At 34.1% G+C, this 19,543-nt stretch overlaps 1 protein-coding gene across 1 annotated transcript; it reads right to left on the reverse strand.

Moving 5' to 3' along the window:
* Nucleotides 1-11,714: 11,714 nt before the first annotated feature.
* LOC145679194 (uncharacterized) lies at nucleotides 11,715-12,281 on the reverse strand. The gene has a single exon (XM_081749782.1). The coding sequence runs from the start codon at nucleotides 12,279-12,281 to the stop codon at nucleotides 11,715-11,717; it is 567 nt and encodes a 188-aa protein (XP_081605908.1).
* Between the last annotated feature and the right edge of the window lie 7,262 nt (nucleotides 12,282-19,543).

Here is a 19,543-nt window from a genome sequence, read left to right on the forward strand (position 1 = left end):
CTCATTACATTGTGCAACTTTTGTTTTGATTGCTTTAATGGTTTTCAAGATATATACTTTAAACGTACATAATTCCATGATATAATTCTTTGGATATTCCAATTTTGAATCCCCGTAGTTCCTACCCTTCTGGTCCATAGCACCTTAAATTTTGCTCATGTTCATTTCTCGTAATATTCTATCAGATGTGCTATGTGGCAATCAGATATTAGCGACAACTTGTGGGACCCTCCCGTGTCAGTGCATTTCTGCACTAAAAGACCAATAGCAACAAATTATAGTGCAAAACATTTTATCAGCTATATTATCTTTGCACCAGAAAACTTTTGACATCGTCCATTACTTTTTCTATCGCTTAATAGTTCAACTTTAGAAATACAATAAACATATATATTGTTAGAACACTGGAAAGACGACAGACCCCATCAAATATCACAGTCATTTATGATTTCAAACAATACAGATCATGTCCGACATTATCATATATAGCCTACAAGTATACGAAAATTTACATAAATAAATAAATAAATAAATAAATAAATATACACATAAGTATTCCTAGTATTTTCTAGAAAATATATGGACACCTTTCGAACACGTACTTACCCTACAGATGAAAGAAAAACTGATATAGAAAGTGATCATCTTAAACACGACAACTTTTCTGATTTTAATGGACCATTCGTAGATTATTTTACCACCTTTTGTAGCCAGTAGTGAAATAAAAAACAACTGACAAGCATAATTCTTTGCATCAAAAACCATTGATAAGAATACATACCAGTGACCTCACTAAGACATTAGAGTTTAGTCAAATATCATTAATGGTCCGTGTGGAGTAGGTGGTAAATATTTATACCATGCCCGTTAAAGGGTCAATTAAGTTCACCATTTAACTACTTTGACATTTATTTATTTATTTATTTATTTATTTATTACTTGTTTTGCGTGGCGAAGTTAAGGCTCTGCAGCCTTCTCCGAGCACTTAACAGCGTATTCGTTTCATTGGGCCAGGGACAAAAGGTGTCTTTAGTACTTTGTTTCAACCTGAACTTGCTTCTGAAATATTTTAGTCAATAATCCCTGATCGATATTCTTAGTAATTTTCCGCTGACCATATATTGTTTTAATAAAACTGAATACACAGCGGTGGAAAAATATTGGAGAATAAAAAAAAATAGAAGCCAATGAATTAATTGTTCTATAAAACAGGATACAACACGAACAGACAAAACGTGTGAAAGTAAACATTATACCTTGAATGAGCTATAACAGACTCTGAAAGTCACGAAGCATAACAGACCCTGAGAACTTTTTTTTTTTTAAAAATGCTTACCAGGGCGAGAGGGTAAATCATCTGCTTACGTTTGCTTAACTAGGGAGGAGAAGATCTTACAAAAATGTCTAAAAATGTGATTATGTAATACTTAAACTCTATCTACTGGAAGAAAGTAAATTGGTATATAACAATACTTTCCGTTTCAAGCATTTCAAAGATCCTCGTAATTTAGTAGCGTTCCGGATTTTCATATTTGACATATGGCAACGCTATTCTACTATGGGTTGACGCTCACTTAGGGCATAGAAGTAATACATTGTTCTAGAAAAAGTCTAAAAAAAAATTTCGTATTGTGTATTGTACACTATAGGGTAAAAATACGAACATTACGCAGAGATGATTTAAAAAGACCACAATTTTTCGAAATGTTAATGTGAAGAAGATAATTAGCTAGGTTGAGGTGTTAGAAGTAGTACGGAAGAAAAAAATTAAATGTAATTGAAAAAGAGAAAAAGAAATCGGTTTGGACATTGACTGAGAAGAATCTGTGTCATGAGGTACGTGGTAGAAGCTACAGTGGCAGTAAAAATAGGGAGGGACCCGAAGATGCTAGAGTCGATGGACGGTATTAAAATAGAAAATTCCTACGTTAGACGAAGACGTCAGTTGAATACGGTAAAGCATAGCAGGTTCTCAGTTTGTGGTAAGTGAACTGCAAATAATGGTAGAGCACCTGTACGATTGACCTTTCATCATTCGTATCTGATTTTCTTTCATCATCGTGCTTCAGCGATTGACCGCAGACAAACTCCGATTAGTGATAGTTTCAGTGCCTTGTTTTATTACAAGTGTAAACTCTGGTCAGTAGAGAAAAGGGTGTGGGTCATGAGGCAGAGTTGATGACGATGGGTTTTGGTGGGTCCATGGGTCAAGTGATTGAGAGTGGTTCATCGTGGGTGGTGGGTCGGAGTGGATCATGGTTGGTGGTGGGTCAGAGTAGGTCAGAGTGGATCGTGGATTACGAGGGGTAGTGGATAAGTGGGTCGTGGGTCAAGTTTTCATTGACCCACGCCATCTCTGCCGTCTACTTCAGCAAAACCTGGGCATAAAGGGCTAACTAAGAAAAGTACTTCGTAAGAACTTGTTTTATTATTTCATTTTGGAACTAAGACGAACAATACTTAACTTACTTTATACTTTTACATTATATGTTCAATTTTATATTGAGCATTCAATTTAATAATCAAGTATATTGATATTTAAATTAGGAGTTGTCTGGAGTAAGGTTCCGTCATTTTCCTTCTTTTTCAAGGGAATACATAGCAAGCTTCTACGATAATTCGACTCGATCAGTATCTGTTTGCCTGTCTGTCCGTTCCACAATTTCTCGTATAACTTATCTGATTTTGATTAAACTTTTTATATATCTTCCTGAAACCTTCTGCCTATTGTTTGGGGCTGCAATCCATGAAAAATAACGGAGGGATCCCATGTTGCAAATTGAAATATTTGCATGAAAAATAAAAGTACACAAAAATTGTTCAATGTTAATAATGCGTAATGTATAGATTATTTACATTATACTGATTCTGATTATCCGTCCAGCTTGGGCTTAAAATTTGTCAAGAATGAAAATATAATTTACTCCCTCTCACCATTTAACAATATGTCTCACGATAATTTACCTTTTTAAACAGAGTTCAAATTTGATGCAATAGCCTTTGAGTCTTCCCAATCAACTTTTCTAGCTGGAGCATAATGATATAGATTACGCCCCTCCCCGATTAATCATAAAAGCCTACAACAACATTTATAAGTATTATTTCATTTTGGTAGAGTTTAAGTATAGTTTCTTTGAGTGTATCGCCTGCCCAGGCCTATCTACACCCCTGCTTCCACATTCAGCGGTATTCTCAGTAATCTAGTTCTAGGCTTCAGTCCACTCGAGTGTTGTTGTTCATTAGTTTTTAACATAGCTTTCAGTATTGACGCCATGTGAGATGTGGATCTACAGCTTAACATGGGATCCGAACCAGACGAGTTCCCACCGGGAATCAAATGCAGGTTTCCCGCGCCAAAAGCGAGAGCACTAACTGTAAAGCCACGAGGGTCATGTCAGCCAACTTGAGCTATTGGCAAATCCGACATTAGTTTGGAATATAATTGATATTCAATAATAATAATAATAATAATAATAATAATAATAATAATAATAATAATAATAATAATAATACACAGTATCCTATTCTTGATGCATATGGAACGTCTGCTCGCCAAATGAGAGAATGGATTTCGATTCGAAGCCGATATAATAATGTTTTATTCTTGTTACTTTTCTCAGCAAAGTATGCTGAAGCACTTTTCTTACGAGCAATATTATTACCTCCGAAATGATTCATGATTTACTAAACCCCTCCTTCCCGTCTTCTTTTCCAGTGTGTATTTCAAAGAAAGCTGTGAATGTATAAAAAGAAAGAAATAAGGAAAGAAAAGAAGTCAGCAGACAACATTGCACACTACATTACGTTTCCAGTAATATAATGGGCACTCCTTTTAGTCAGCAACCCCTCATGAATTTTTCACACATTTTTCACTAATTTATTGTGCTTAATGTTGTGGTGAAAATAAATAGCAGACAAGATTAAAGAAAAAAATCAAGAAAACGAATAAAAATGAAGGAAATGAATAGGGACTTACACTTTTTTTGTGAAATGATAGTGTGTATCTCGAATTAATTCCATTATTATTAGCACACAATAAAACAAATTAAAGAAGATTAATAGAATTTATTTTGTTCTTTGTTCACTATGTAGCCTTGAAGTGATTTTTAGTTTTAAAAACAAACTCAAGATAATAATTCTATTTGTTAGCTCTAGAGATACCGCATAAACTTTTGACAACTAGTAGTAGTCACACAACTAGGATCACTTTCATTCAGAGCAAAGAACATTTAGGTATCTCCTTTCTCATTCCCTACTTTGGGGTATAAAGCCCGTAGTTCATCTAATATCATTTTCCAGACTATTTTGCTTACTTTGTACGTTTTTCATGTACGCTGTATTTAAACTGTGCACTAAAAGTGGGTTCCAAGATTTTTTTTTCATTGCTCAGACGCGCCTCTTCGGTTTCGGTACCTGAAGATTTGAACCGAAACGAGCTATCTTCATTGCAATATCATTCTTCAACCTTTATTTCATCATTCATATTTATTTGAGGAACGGGGACAAGGACAAGGACGAGGACAAGGTTGGATTTAACAAATCACAACGTTGAACAAGAAAACAAGAAAACAAACAAAACAAATAAACAATAAAATTAAAAAAAACAGAATCCTAACTACTAATTATTATCTAATAATGAGTAATCTTCCTTTATATAATCTAGCTAATCTACTTTGATTCTGACTCGAGTTGAACTTGACGTCAGTCCTATCATTTTCATCATTCATTGCTTCTGATCTATACTTAGCCTTTCCAGTACTATTTCCTCTTCTTTTTTTCCGTTTTGTTCAAGTTTTTCCCTGTATGATTTGTTTTGGTTTCACCTGTATGTGTAATTTGACTCTCTCCTGTGCGAGAATTTACCACATTCTCCAATTATAACACTAATCACACACATCGCTTAGCACTATTTAGCCCTATCCACACTGACTTTTGTAGTTTGGACACTAGCACACTATCTTACTCCTGTGTGAGAAACACAACTTAACACTATTTCACTACACTCATTTCACTCACTACATTCCCCTGTCGTGTATTCTTCTCTAATGCCTTGTTTATCTTATGTTTGATGATTTTGTTTCTAATTTATGTTCCTCGGTTGTTTTGTACGTCCTCGATCCCTCAAGCAACGGCTTGGGGCCCAGGACTCATTCAGAGCACTTAGTGTGGGCCCTGGTCAGTGGTGTCCCACCGCCGTCGCACCGGAAACGGAAATGGCGCCTACGCAGCTTAGGCACGGAGAGTCACGTTATCTTTCGTATTGATTCGTATCGTTATATAGTTCCATGATATCTTATATATTTGTTTATTGAAGAACACGACGTCCCGCCACCGAAACTCAAAATTCACTCCGGCCCGACGCATCCGGAGTTCCATTCCGGTTTGTGCCGGGGATGTGTCGAGCCCACATTCACTCACGCGTTTCCTTCCGGGGCACGCGGAATACCAGCGTTCCAGGAGATGACCTCCGGTCCGAAAAGAGACACAAACACACAATTCACACACTCCGTTTCTTTCTCTTTCAAATCTGTTGATTCCTTATTGGTTCCTATTTGCTAAATTCCTTTCCTCATATTGTTTTTTACTCCGTTGGGAAAAATCAGTAGTTATTTTATTTACTACTTTGAAGTCTCTTTCATCGGAGATAACATCTTCCATTCTTCTTGTTCTTATGATATTCCTGTCGTTTATTCGATCCTCAAGTAGAGGGCACCACAATATGTAATGTTCCGGTGGGCCAAATTCGCTACAATCACAGTTTCCGTCTTCTTTTAGTCCAAATCTTTGAAGGTATTGGCCATAGGGGCCATGTCCCGTGAGAAAGTGGACAAGGCCAGCATATGGATCAAAGTGGTGCCATTTAAGTCTTTCCCTTATGTTTGGGATTAAGGTATATGTTCTTCTTGCCTTTTCTGAATTATTCCAATCTCTTTGCCACTTGTCTAATATTACTTTTTCTATATCTTGTATGTTATCCACTTCTATCCCAATTAAGTCCTTTACTCTATTTTTATCCCCTTTTTTTGAGCCAGTATGTTGCCGCCCGTTGGATTATTAATAAATGCATCGGCTTTAACCCCATCAGTACAGCTAACGCATTGTGGGGAGTGGTAGTCTACCAAAAGCCCCGCTTAATCTGATCATTATATTTCTTTGAGGTCTTTCTACTTTCTGTTTTAACGTGTTATTTTCTAACAATCTGTGGGCCCACACGCTAGCAGCATAGTTCATGGTTGCCCCTAGAATTGAGTCATGATAAATTTTTATTACTCTACGTGGGAGCTTGTATTTGTTACTTGCAATATTTATAAGTTTGTTAGTAACCTTATGACCTTTATCAATAATATAGTTTATGTGTTGTCCAAAATTTAATTTATCATCAATTTGAATGCCAAGGTATTTGAATTCATTAACTTTTTCTATTTTTTCTTCTCCAATTTTGATAATTGGATCCCTTACCAATTTTGTTCCGAACATCATAAATTTATTTTTTTTCTTTGATAATTTTAGTTTACACTGTAAACTCCAGTCTTGCAATGTCATTATTTCTTTCGAGTTCTCTTCTATTTCTCTTCTTGTGTTTGCCGAGGTTATTACTGCAAGATCATCTGCAAAGGCTATTACCCGATCTATGCATTTATTTTTATTTAATGCTTCCAAACATGGCTGAAATTCAATATCCCACATTAATGGGCCTAAAATAGATCCCTGTGGACATCCTTTTTGCGTATTAATGATTATATCTCCGTTCTCTTCTTTTATCATTATGTTTCTATTTTGAAAATAATCTTTTATTGTATTCACTAAATATTCTGGTATTTTTAGATCTTTTAGTCTTCTTACTAGCGACGGAATCCACAGATTGTCGAAAGCCCCTTCTATATCTACGAACAATGTTAATACATATTTTTTTGCGCTCCTGCACTCTATGATTTTCTCCACGAAAGCGTTGAGAGCGTCCTCAGTTGATTTCCCACTTCTGAAGCCGTATTGCAGATTATCTTCTTCAATGTTTCTATATTTGTTTAATCTCGAAGCTATTGCTTTTTCATAAATTTTTGAAATGTTCCTGAGGAGGCATATCGGTCTGTAGGAGCTCACATCTGTCGGGTCTCTATCCTTACCCTTCATTAGAATTATTAACTTTGATTATTTCCAAAAGAGCGGAAACTTCCGTTTCCTTAGTAGAGTATTACATAGTTTAACTAAGTAAGGTATCCATATTTCTTTATTCTTCTTGTAAATTTCATTGTTTATTCCGTCCAAACCTGGGGCCTTTCCTGATTTCAGTTTCTTAATTATGTGTTCCATCTCTTCATTTGTTACTAAGTCTACACCCTCCATTCCAAAAGAAACCGAACTTTTGAAAACAAATAGTACCACTAGTGCCATCTGTTGTAATAATATTTTACCGGTAGATGGCGTAGTCCCTCATTGACAACTGGTATAAATGTCATGACATTTGGATGCACGGCAACAAAGTTATTGCGTTTCAACTGTCAGTGTGTTGTGTACATCGGTCGGAAAATGAGTTTCAAACAACGAGCTGCAATTGAGTTTTGTGTTAAACTGGGTAAAACTTTTAGTGAAACGCACCAAATGCTACAAAATGCATATGGTGATGAGTGTCTATCCCGTACGCAAGTTTACGAGTGGTTCAGGCGATTCAAATCGGGTAGAGAGACGCTGGATGATGACGAAAGATCAGGCCGTCCCAGAACCGGATTATCGGAAGAAAACATCGAAAAAGTGCGTGAATTCATCAAACATAACAAAAAATCGTCGGTGAAAGTTATTGAAATGGAATTGGGCATTCTTCAAACAACCGCATACCGCATTTTGACCGAAGTTTTGGGCCTTAAGAAGGTTAATTCGCGGTTTGTACCACACAAACTCACCGAAGACCAAAAAGTTGATCGAATTTCGCATTGCAAAGACATCGTTAAAAGTGCTCGGCAGGATCGAAACTTCTTGAAATCGATTGTAACTGGTGACGAGACGTGGTGTTTTGAATATGAGCCCGAAACAAAGCGGCAAAGTGCTGAATGGAGAGCGCCGGATGAAGGAACACCCAAAAAAGTCGCTTGGTGAAGTCAAAAGTTAAGGTGATGCTGATTTGTTTTTACGATTCAAAAGGAATTATCCACAAAGAATTTGTTCAGCCCGGCCAGACAGTCACTGGAGAGTTTTACTTGGGCGTCATGAAGCGTTTGCTGGCAAGAATTCGTCGTATTCGGCCCGAATATCGCGAAATCGGCAGTTGGACTCTTTTGGACGATAATGCACCATCACATCGTTCGCGACTTGTAACTGAATTTTTGGTCAAAAATCACATTATTCGGTTGCATCATCCATCCTATTCACCAGATCTCGCTCCGTGCGATTTCTATCTGTTCCCGAAACTGCATTTGGCGATGAAAGGAAAGTGGCACGCATCGATTGATGCCATTGAGAAGGCGACGACCGCCGTCCTAAAGACCATTCCAATAAAGGACATGGAGAAGTCGTTTGACAACTTGTTGGAGCGTGCAAATTTATTTATTTATTTATTTATTTAACAATCTAACTCCAACAGGGACGATCATCCCCAATTATAGGAGCTTTTACTACAATTGATTTGCAATTTAACTTATAGTTAAGCAAAAAGAAAAAATACACATAATATACACAAAGAATTTTACAAAAGAATATAAAAAATAATAATCATAAATATATAAATACAATTTTACATACGCACATTTATATATTGTTTGATAAATAGTTTATATATAAATACTTCACCTTCACACATATAAACATACGTTCTACACTGTTTACATATTTACCTTTCATATACATTCAAAATTTGCAGCTATGTATTAGAATTAATTTATATTTTTAATGCGTTTTGCATAATAATATTGTACTTGTTAACATTGAAAGTGAAATCCAAATCATGATTTCTTACCATGTCATTGTAGTTGCTTAATATTCTGAACAGTGGTGAATTTTTATAACGGTTCGTCTTAGGTATTTTATTTACGAAAAAGTTCCGTGTTCTTAAGTTACATTGACCTGCATTAAAGTAAATCTGTTTTAAAATGTCCCTACTTTCAATGTTTCAATTCATAAGTTTATAAAGAAACATTTGTTCATGTAATCTGCGCCTTTTATGTAACGGGATAAACTGAAATTCCTGTAATATTTCATTATAAGAAATTCCCATTCTATACGATGAAAAATTATATTTCTTATAAAAAAGGAAACGTAAAAATTTTTTCTGAATATTTTCTATTTGTCTCTAATAAGAAGTATAATTCGGTGACCAAATTATAGACCCATACTCCAGTTTAGTTCTAACAAGATTATAATACAACAGTTTAATAGCCTCTAAATTTGTAAAGTTTCTTGTGTTTCTAATAACGAAACCTAGTTTTTTATATGCTTCTGCCATAATAATTTGAATATGATCATTAAACGACATCTTACTATCAAAAACAATACCAAGGTCTTTAACTTGATGTTTCTTTTCGAGTTCAACATTATTCAAAAAATACTTGTAGTTCTGTATGTTTTTATAAGTTCCAAACCTTACATAATGACATTTCTTTACATTTAGTTCTAAATAATTATCTTTACTCCATTCAAATATGGCATTTATATCTTCTTGTAAATTTTTCATATCACTTTCTTTTGAAGCTATTTTATATAATTTTATATCATCAGCATACATTGTACATGTAGAATATTTTATTTTTGCTGGAAGATCATTTACATATATAATAAATAATAGTGGTCCTAAATTTGACCCTTGCGGTACACCTGAATTCATATTATAATAGAATGATGAAGCTTGTCTATATGCAACATATTGTTTCCTTTCTGAGAGATACGAGGCAATTAAACGTAGGAAAGACCGATTAAGTCCAAAGCTAGATAATTTGTTTAATAAAACATCATGATTTATTTTATCAAATGCTTTGGTGAAATCAAAATATATGCTATCTATACATTTTTTGAGATCTAAAGCCTCATATATATCTTGAGTAAAATTTATAAGGTTGGTAATTGTCGACCTACCTGGTATAAAACCATGCTGATTTACACTTATATAACTTTGCACATGATTAAATATTCTTGCATATATTATATGTTCCAATATTTTAGCTGGGGCACAAATAATGGAAATAGGTCTATAATTTTCAATCATCGTATCATTTCCTTTTTTAAATATGGGTGTAACTCTTGATGTCTTCCATATATTCGGAAATGACTCTTTCTTAATAATCAAATTGTATATGTAACATAAGGGATATCCAAGAATATCCGCACATGCTTTAAGTATATAAGGAGGAATACCATCAACACCGCAGGATTTCCTTGGTTTCAATTTCTTTATTGCTGCTTGGTATTCATCTACTGTAATTAATTCTAAAGTAAGTACTTTATTTGCTTGCATATAATTACTATTGTCATCACAGTTACAGCTAGGCTTAACATTTGAAAACACAGACTTAAAATAATTGGCAAATTCGTTAGCTATTATCTTATTATCTGCTAATTCCTTTCCATTCACAGTCATAAGTTGCGGACATGATTTTTTATTTTTATTGCATTTAATAAAGTTCCAAAATGTGCTAACATCACCTTTGATATACATCTCTGAATTCTCTACAAATTTTTTATATGCTTTAGAGATCATATCTTTCAAATTTTTCCTAATTTCTTTAAATTTGCTTGAGTTATAGACCGAATTCTTTTTGTGTTTTCTGTGGTACTCCTTTAATTTTATCATCTTAATTATATCATTAGAAAACCAGCATGGATACAAATTTGAGGAACTACAATTCTTTTTTGGAACTTCTTTTTCGAAAATATTATATATGGTTGTATTGAAAAAATCTACTGCTTCGTTTACATCATCTATATTTTCTATCATTGACCAATTAATATCTTTTAATAATTTATAAATTTCATAAAAATTAGCTTTCTTAAAATTTAAAATTCTAGTTGTAGTTTTATTAACATTTTTTTTAACAATTGTATTCATAACTTTAATGTGAAAAACAGGGTGATGAACATCAGGATTAACAAGAAAATTTTCTTCATTGGACACTTGTACACATGGTAAATTAGTTATTATTAAGTCAAGAGTCCAATTGTTACAATTCTGAATATTATTTATAGATTTTAAATTGTTTAAATTTATAAAGTGTTGAAGTGCTCTATAGCTTGGACCCCCTTTCATTAAGTCATAATTTGAATTAGTTATTAACGGCAAATTGAAGTCGCCTACAATAAATAAATTGCCATGGTACAAATTACCGAAATCTTCGAATATTCTGAAAAACTTGTTATAGGTATTAACACTAGACGAAGGAGTAAAATATACACAAATAAACCAATATACTTTCCCATTAATTATTAACTTTATCAATAAATGATCAAAGGCATTTGTTTCAACAAGTCTTTCCTCTTTTGACATTATATTTGCATTTATTGCAATGATAACTCCCCCTCCTCTTTTCATACCAGGTCTATCACATCGATACACATTATATTGCGCAGTAAATAGTTCAGAGTCAAATACACCATCCTTCAACCATGTTTCTGTTAATATAATTACATCATATTCATGTAAACTAGCTATAAGATTAACCCTAAATTCATCACATTTCGTATTTAGGCCCCTAACATTTTGATAATAAATAGATAAAATATGAGAACTATCCATTTTACATCAGAGTTGATATATCCTCATTTGTTTTAATTACAAAATTTTTTCTATCTTCTGCAAATTTTCTAAGTTTAATATTTCCCGAGTAATCTACCCATAAAAATGCATAATTTTTTTCTTTCTGTAGTTTCCTGGCTTGTCCAAATAAGCGCTTTCGATATGCTGTTAAACTATGATTAATATAGACTGGGAGATTATTTTGAAATCCTATGTCATTCGTGTTTAAATTTCTCTTAACTTTCCGTTTTTGCATAATTTTGTCTTTTATATCACGATTTACAAATTTTACAATAATACCCGGATATGTCTCGTTTGGATGTTTCTTTAATCTATGACACGCGTCATTGTGTTCTAGTTTCACTTCAACGTCAAGCGCTTTTCCCACATTTTTTACAATTTCACGCGGATCTTCATTCAATTTGTCCGGAACACCATAAATTTCTAGTGTATTTCTTCGCCCATACTGATCGAGTTCGTCCAGTTGTAACTGAGTATCCTTTAGTTGTTTTTCCAATAATTGCACTTTTACATTCAAAGCTTCTACTTTATGAACACACTCATTCATTACATCAGCTTGTTGTTTTATTAATCTAGAATTCTCATCCAGTTTTTCGTGTGCAAGGTCTAGTGACTTTCCTAATTCATGCTCAGTCTCAAGACTTTTTTCTTTATTTCCGAGATCTCAAATTTCAATTCTTGTAAGAGTTTATAAACATCTAATATAGTAGGACAATTTTCCCCATCCCCTAAACTACTTTCACCTGCCATACTGTTACGCCTTGATTTCGAACAGTTTTTACACCTCCATATCTGATTTTGGTCCTTCAGAAATTGTATATCGTCTTCCTTTAATTGTACACATTTTATATGCCAGAAATTATTACAGTCCTCGCATTTAACTTTAGTAGACACATCTTGCCTCGGAACACTTTTCATACACTCGCCACAGGTGCTCATTTTTATTTTTATATTTTGCACGAGTTTCAATGTTTTTTTACTTGTATTCACTAAAAAAAATACACTTCACTCGAAAAAATTGTAACAAGAGATTAAGAAGAAGAAAAAAGAAAAAATCGACTTCGGTATGCTCCTTACATATTTATCTGGCAACAGTTCTATTATCGAACGTCTTTTGTTTGTTTACATCGATAGCTCCTTATCTAACGAGATATTATGCAAAAATGATGTATTTCAGCATTTATATTACAGAAATATATAATGTTTTATATCACTGATCAAGTCTAGTACTTACTGTGTTTCCCGAGTCCACTTAATTTTCACTAGGAGCCTTAATTCCATTATGGTTAATAAATATTACGGAGCCGAAGTCGCTCACCACTTCACTCCATCAGGGTTTCCAACTAACTAAATATGTGTATCGATGCAGAAGGGGAATACATTGATTAATAAGAATGATTTGTTCCAAAATGTACATTGCTTTTTTGTTTTTTAAAACGTTCGGTTTCTTTTGGAATGGAGGGTGTATATGTTCTTCATTTTCTTTTGGAATAATTTGACTATAGTCTTCCCTTAATTTCTGTTGTTGATCTGTTTCTTCATTTATATTATCTCTTGGGAAGAATTTACTTGACAGTTTTTGTATAGTTTCCTCCCTTGTTTTTGTGAATGAATTATCTTCATTCTTTAGTGTTGTCATCGTTATATTGTTAATTTTCTGCATAATTAGTTTGTAAGGAAGCCCCCATGGATCCAATTCTATATTATTTTTAAGAAAAGTTTCCCAGCTGTTCTTTTTGGCGATTAATAGTTCTTCTGTGTATTTTTGTTTTGCTAGCCTATAGTTCTCTAATCTTCTTTCCTTAAGTATGGGAATTAATGTGGATTGGTAACTCTTTCTTTTTGCTTTGGTTATTTTTTTAATCTTTCTAGTTTTGGAGACCAAAAGTCGTTATATTTTTTTCTTTGATTTGCCTTCTAGAATTGATTTCTCTAGAGAGATCTTAGTTTTATTTTCTATATCTATTACTAATTTTTCTACATCAACGTAGTCGTCAATTTGTGGTAGACGTAAATTTTTTTCAAAGAGTTTCCAGTCTATTTTTTCTATATTATAATTTTCTCTTTTTGTTTCCAGAATAGTATCTTCGATGTTAAAAGTTATGACTTCATGATCACTTGTTGTTACACTGTCCTGGACTGCCCAATTCACTATTTGTTTTTCTATTTCAGTGGAACCTATAGTTACATCAATGAAGGACTTCCCTCTCGGTCCTACGAATGTCGGTCTATTACCTTTGTTTAGAACTATTAAACCATTTTGTAGAATAAAATCTTCTAGGATTTCGCCTTTGTTGTCTGTTATCGGTGAGCCCCACATGCTTGATTTTGCATTTGCATCTATTGTAATAATAAAATAATTCCTCGGGTTTTCCCAAATTATTGTCTGTAGTTTCTGTATGAAATCTTGTATGTCTAAGCTATATTGGAAGTATGAATTTATCAACCAAAAAAATTTATTACCAAACGTTACTTCTAAGCAAACGGTCCATTCATCACAGTATTGCGCTATTTTCAGAACTTCAATATTTTTATTCATGATTACAGTTATGGCTTTCGGGTCATTTCCTTCTTTTACTATTCTTGCTGTAGGTGGAAATGTTATTAATTTGCTCTTAACAGTATATGGTTCCTGGATGTTTACTATGTCTATTTCATTTGTTTCGGCAAATCTCCTTAATTCCATTGTGGCAACTTTGGATCTTTGAGCATTATTTTGCACTAATTTTAATTTTGTGATTTTATTATGCATATTTGGTATGGACCAATGCTTCCTTGCCGGATTTACTAAAGTCGAAATATATTCGCCCGTGAGCATTGACTAGTTGTTTATATACGTTTTCTAAGTTCCAGTAAATTCCGCGTCGTTCAAATGCTTCGTCAACTAAGTCTACTAATTCCCAACCATTCGCTGGTAAATCATATGTACGTAACTCCACCCTATCTACTTCTTCAAGAACAGGATATGTTATAGATCTTCCCTTCTCGTGGACGTCCCTGGTTATTTGCCTAAACGCAACCGTTAACATCTGCTTATCTTCCAGCTTGGCTAATTTATATTGCCTCTCCATTTTCTCATAAAGTGGTCTTGGTTCTTTAAATATTGGTGACTTATCTGAAATATCTGGAGATGTCGACGAAATTGTTTGATCTTGAATTTTCTTTTCGTTGGGTGGGAATAAGTATTTTTCTTTACCGTTTATGAATGAATTTTCCAATTTAGGTATTTCCAATTTTCCTCCAATTTATGTTTATTCTTTCTGTTTTTCTTTCTATTCTCCAATAAAGATGTGAACTCACTCTGAATTGACTTCGCTTCCTCTGATTCTTCTGTTTGAATATATTTGTTTTGTGTTGCTACGTTTCCTCTCCTCTTTCTTTCTAGGAAGGCTTCCAGTGTTATTTTGTCTCTTCTAATTTTGCTTGGGGGTTTGTTTTTTCTAGCTTTACCTTTATGTGTGGTGTCTTTATCCATAATTAATCTTACTAATTATCCTTTCACGAGCTACTCTATAGGATACACATTCCTCTGTATTTGGAGTTTGGCATGTCTTGTGTCTTAGTTTACAAGGAACGCAGATGTTTTTGTCTTTTTCGTCACAGTCTTCACTTTTATGCCTCAGTGTACCACAGTGTCTACATCTTACTTTATCTTTATTATCACAATATTTTGCGATGTGCCCAAACTCCTGACAGATGTAGCACTTCGGCACCACCAGGAAGTCCTTAACTTTATGTGATTCGTAGTCGATGTAGACTTTATCCTTATTTATCAAGTAGTTCCTGATATTGGGGGAGACTTCAATTACTAAGTGGCATTTCTTTTGATTCTTTTTCCCTGCACGAAATCTGGCCTTAATTTGCTGTGCTATTTCCGAAAGATTATCTTCAAAATTTTGTTCAATCATTGTTTCCAAGATTTCCTCATCTTTCAAGTCGGACGGGACACAATAAATGATCATGAGTGGGTTTCTTTTTCTATTTTCCTCAAAGTCGAAGTTCCTTTTAATTTCCTCTTTCGATTTGATTCTGTTTATGTCTTCTTTGGTGGCCGCCTCCAGTACTGCTATGTCCTTTGTACTTCTCATACCCGTTATCTTTAGCTTTTCTTTCCTTGGGTCTATAACTTCGACTAATCTTTGAACTGTTTGTTTCGTGGTTTCCCCTTCTTTTGGGTTCCAAGAATAGCTAACATTCTCAAATAGCGAAATAAACTCTACTAAAGACAGAACTCCTCTGTGGCTTAGCGGTTAGCATACGCGCCTTTGGCGCGGGAGACCCGGGCTCGATTCCCGGCGGGAGCTCATGTGGTTCGGATTCCACGTTAATGAGTAGGTCCACGTCTCATATAGCCTCGCTGCTGAAATGGGACGTTAAAATCAACTCAACTCAACTCTACTAAAGACAGTAAGATGATCACACAATCTCATATACGGAATATGAAATATTTGCAGTGAAAAAAGCTGTATATCCTTTGTTATAGACAACCAACATTCCATTGGCAATGTACGGGTTACATACAAACTAGGAAATGATATAGATTTTAAACAGAATACGGACACCTACCGTTAAGGTCACCTTTACCAGTGAAGATGTTAACGGATTGATTCCATTAACAAACTCGGTTGAAATAATCACTCTAGCTCTCTATTGCAATAATAATAATAATAATATACAGAAATCAAATTTTACATTTTTGTTCGTGAAATAACGAGTTGACAGACAGACGTACTCACAGTGCAATATTATATGTCGTTCAGCATGATCCTAATAAACATGAAAAAGATAAGCCTCTGTCTGAAGATAGATCCTAATATAACGCCACAGTTCGATCTTGTCAATGTTTTGTAGCAAACTACATATATAATTAACTGCTGATAACTAATAATCTCATTAAAGGATCATACACCAATTAAATTACTTGAAAAACACTATATTTGGCTATAATTATCAATCACTTTATAGCAATAATGCATACGTTCTATTACGTAACATCTAGGCTCGTTATAACTTGGTAATCACTCGCAAACATTTGCCTGGGAACCAGAACTTCCATAGTAGCCAAATCAACTACAGTACATTTCCATGATAACCAATAAACAAAAACCTCTTCATGACAACCGAAAAATAATCATTAGAAATCAACATTTTTATGACATTAGATATTACATCTTTCTTCTTCTTCTGATAAGTACCTTGTGCAAGTTAATAAAACACTTTCATCCTGAATAAATAAATAAATAAATAAATAAATAATAAAGAAAATATACGTGATCGTTATATAATGGCTCCCGAACTAAGGGACTTCTTAAATTGTTCGCAATTGAAGACATGATTCCTGGGCCGTCATGTAATTCACATATCATATACATGGTTACCTTATTTTTTGAATTGCCCTCATATTTTAAAATTACAATATATTATACGTTTATCTTATTTCAATATCACATTTTTATATTTCAATTCATAATAATCAATTACATTTTAATTCATCGTCGAAGAGAAAGACAAATTCAAACGTTGACAATTTAGTTATTTAATTAGACCCATAATTAGATCATTTCCTTTCCTTATGTGAAGATGTAGAAAGTGTTCGAATCAAAAATATCGCTTTTTATAGAAAATATGACTTTTGGAGAAAGAAGGAGAAAGTGAGAGGGTATGATTTCAAATGAATGTATATCACACATAGCTTACAATATCAGGTGTGGGAAAGAATCCATAGCTTGAAGTCATAACGTAAGTAAATAAATGTAAATACCAGGTGAAACAATACTACTCTGATTTTTTTAAGAACCAAACTTATATTTTATTTCTTATGATAGTGAATTTATGAAGTATAGCTCAAGGAAGTTGGCGAAGGTGGACAGTTAAAGTACATGCTTCTCAATCAGAAATCCCAGCTTTGAATCCCGCAGCCAGTCAGCCTGACTGAAGTTTTTCTGGGGTTATCTTGGTAACTCCTACCAGGCGAAAGATGATATTTTTAAACATGTACCTTACCTGATTATCTTCCCATGTTTCATTGCCAAAATTTTTACTCTAAAATGGCTATACTATTGTATCTGAAAGTATATTAGTAAGGAAATAATTAGTGAATAACGCTCAAGTTTAACAGTAACTTGCGGGATCTTCAGAAGTTGGTCACCCTGTTCTTCTTTCCATATCATTGATTTTGTTTGATACCATGATCTTCACTTGTTGAAATAAAACAACCTCTAAAATTTAGAAATGTCTGGCAACCTTGAAAATACTTGCATTTTTCTCAACCCAAAGTCACAATATCTCTTCTTCTGAAAGCGTTTTGTTCTTTTCAGCTACTGAATAAAGAGAGTACGAAACCAAGAAGGGGAGAAGTAATCTAGAATAGAATAAACCTCGGAGGAAAATGAATTGAAGAAGGGTTCCTGACATAAGAGATTAACTCACAAAAAGGAGGGGAGGGAACAGTAGGGAAAAAATTCAATTATTTTTGGATTTATTTAGGTTTTATCTCCCTCTTTCCCGCCCAACCAACAGCAATCTTGCAATATTAACTGCAATATGCTATAGCTACGTAGATTATTTTGATTGGTAGCTTGCTCTTCTGCAAACGTCAGCTTCTTCAGTTCAGATAGTTACAAAGTTTCTATTAGTTTTATTTTTAAAAAATCCGTTGGTAAAAATAGTTTAAGAAGCAGAAGCCAAAAGCAGGTACCGTACCGGTTCTATTTATTACATCTTGTAGGAATGCATAGAACTTCAAATATGATGACGGGGTCGCGGTGGCTCAGTGGTAGAGCGTTCACCTCTGGTGCTTTGGGTCCCAGGTTCGATCCCAGCCCCCGCCAAGTGAACTTTGTGGTGGACAAACTCCGTGCACTTGGGTTTTCTCGTGATTCTCCCATTTCCTCCCACTTTCTTCATTCCACCATTTCATCCATTACTCATCATCACCGTCTCCTTTAACCTAACCTGCATAACCGCGGTACGTAAAACTCAAAGATTTCATTTCATTTTTTTCAAATATGATGACGATTTCTAAGTTGTTTCCTGATAATTATAATGATCGTAAAATTACATAGTCAGTATCGAATGACACACAGAACTGCGTAATTCAACACCATAGACTATCTAGTATATATGGATATCGTATTAAATTAAATACGAAAATATGTTAACAACACCCGCGTAAATTACACAAGAGCAGTCATTCCCATCTGTAGAGGCGCAGTTTCGCGATCACTTTCTCGCAAAATTACACGAAATAAAAAAAAGAGAAAGCACGAAGCCTCGAGTTAAGAAAGAATAGTGATGGCAAATAAACAACAACATTGATGACCTAATCGTTGGTTTCGCAAATGCACTACTCGTGGAGCCATGACTAACAATGCCGACACTTGTTTATTCTCTTCTTTTCATGCGCCCCATCCCATCATTTATTCTGCTTGTTCCCTTTGTCCTTCCTCTGATCATAAATGCTTGTTTCTACGACATATATCAGGTAGTTAAAAATACTGTACACAGGATATATTTTTGACATTGATACAAATGATCCTTGCTTGCATTAAAGCATTTCTGTCCCTAGCTCTGATCTTAATAAGTGACTACAGGGTATATGACTGCGATGCAATTCTACACTTAATTAATTTGCAATGAAATATATAGTAAGAAAGTTGCAAAAATACTATATTTAAAGGTGCCATACCTGCATTCCATTAGTAGGACAAAAAATCACAATGAAACTTATTTAAAATGCTGATTGCAAGATTCGAACCCGAAACCTCCCGATTGCAAAGCGATTTTCAACCTGGCTCAGACTAAATTAAG

This window comes from Thermobia domestica, chromosome 2, assembly GCF_964235325.1.
Source record: "Thermobia domestica chromosome 2, izTheDome1.hap1.1, whole genome shotgun sequence".
NCBI lineage: Eukaryota > Metazoa > Arthropoda > Insecta > Zygentoma > Lepismatidae > Thermobia > Thermobia domestica.

Excerpts from the sequence above, each read along its gene's own strand:
- LOC145679194 (XM_081749782.1), bottom strand. The coding sequence starts at position 12,281 with ATGAATGAGTGTGTTCATAAAGTAGAAGCTTTGAATGTAAAAGTGCAA.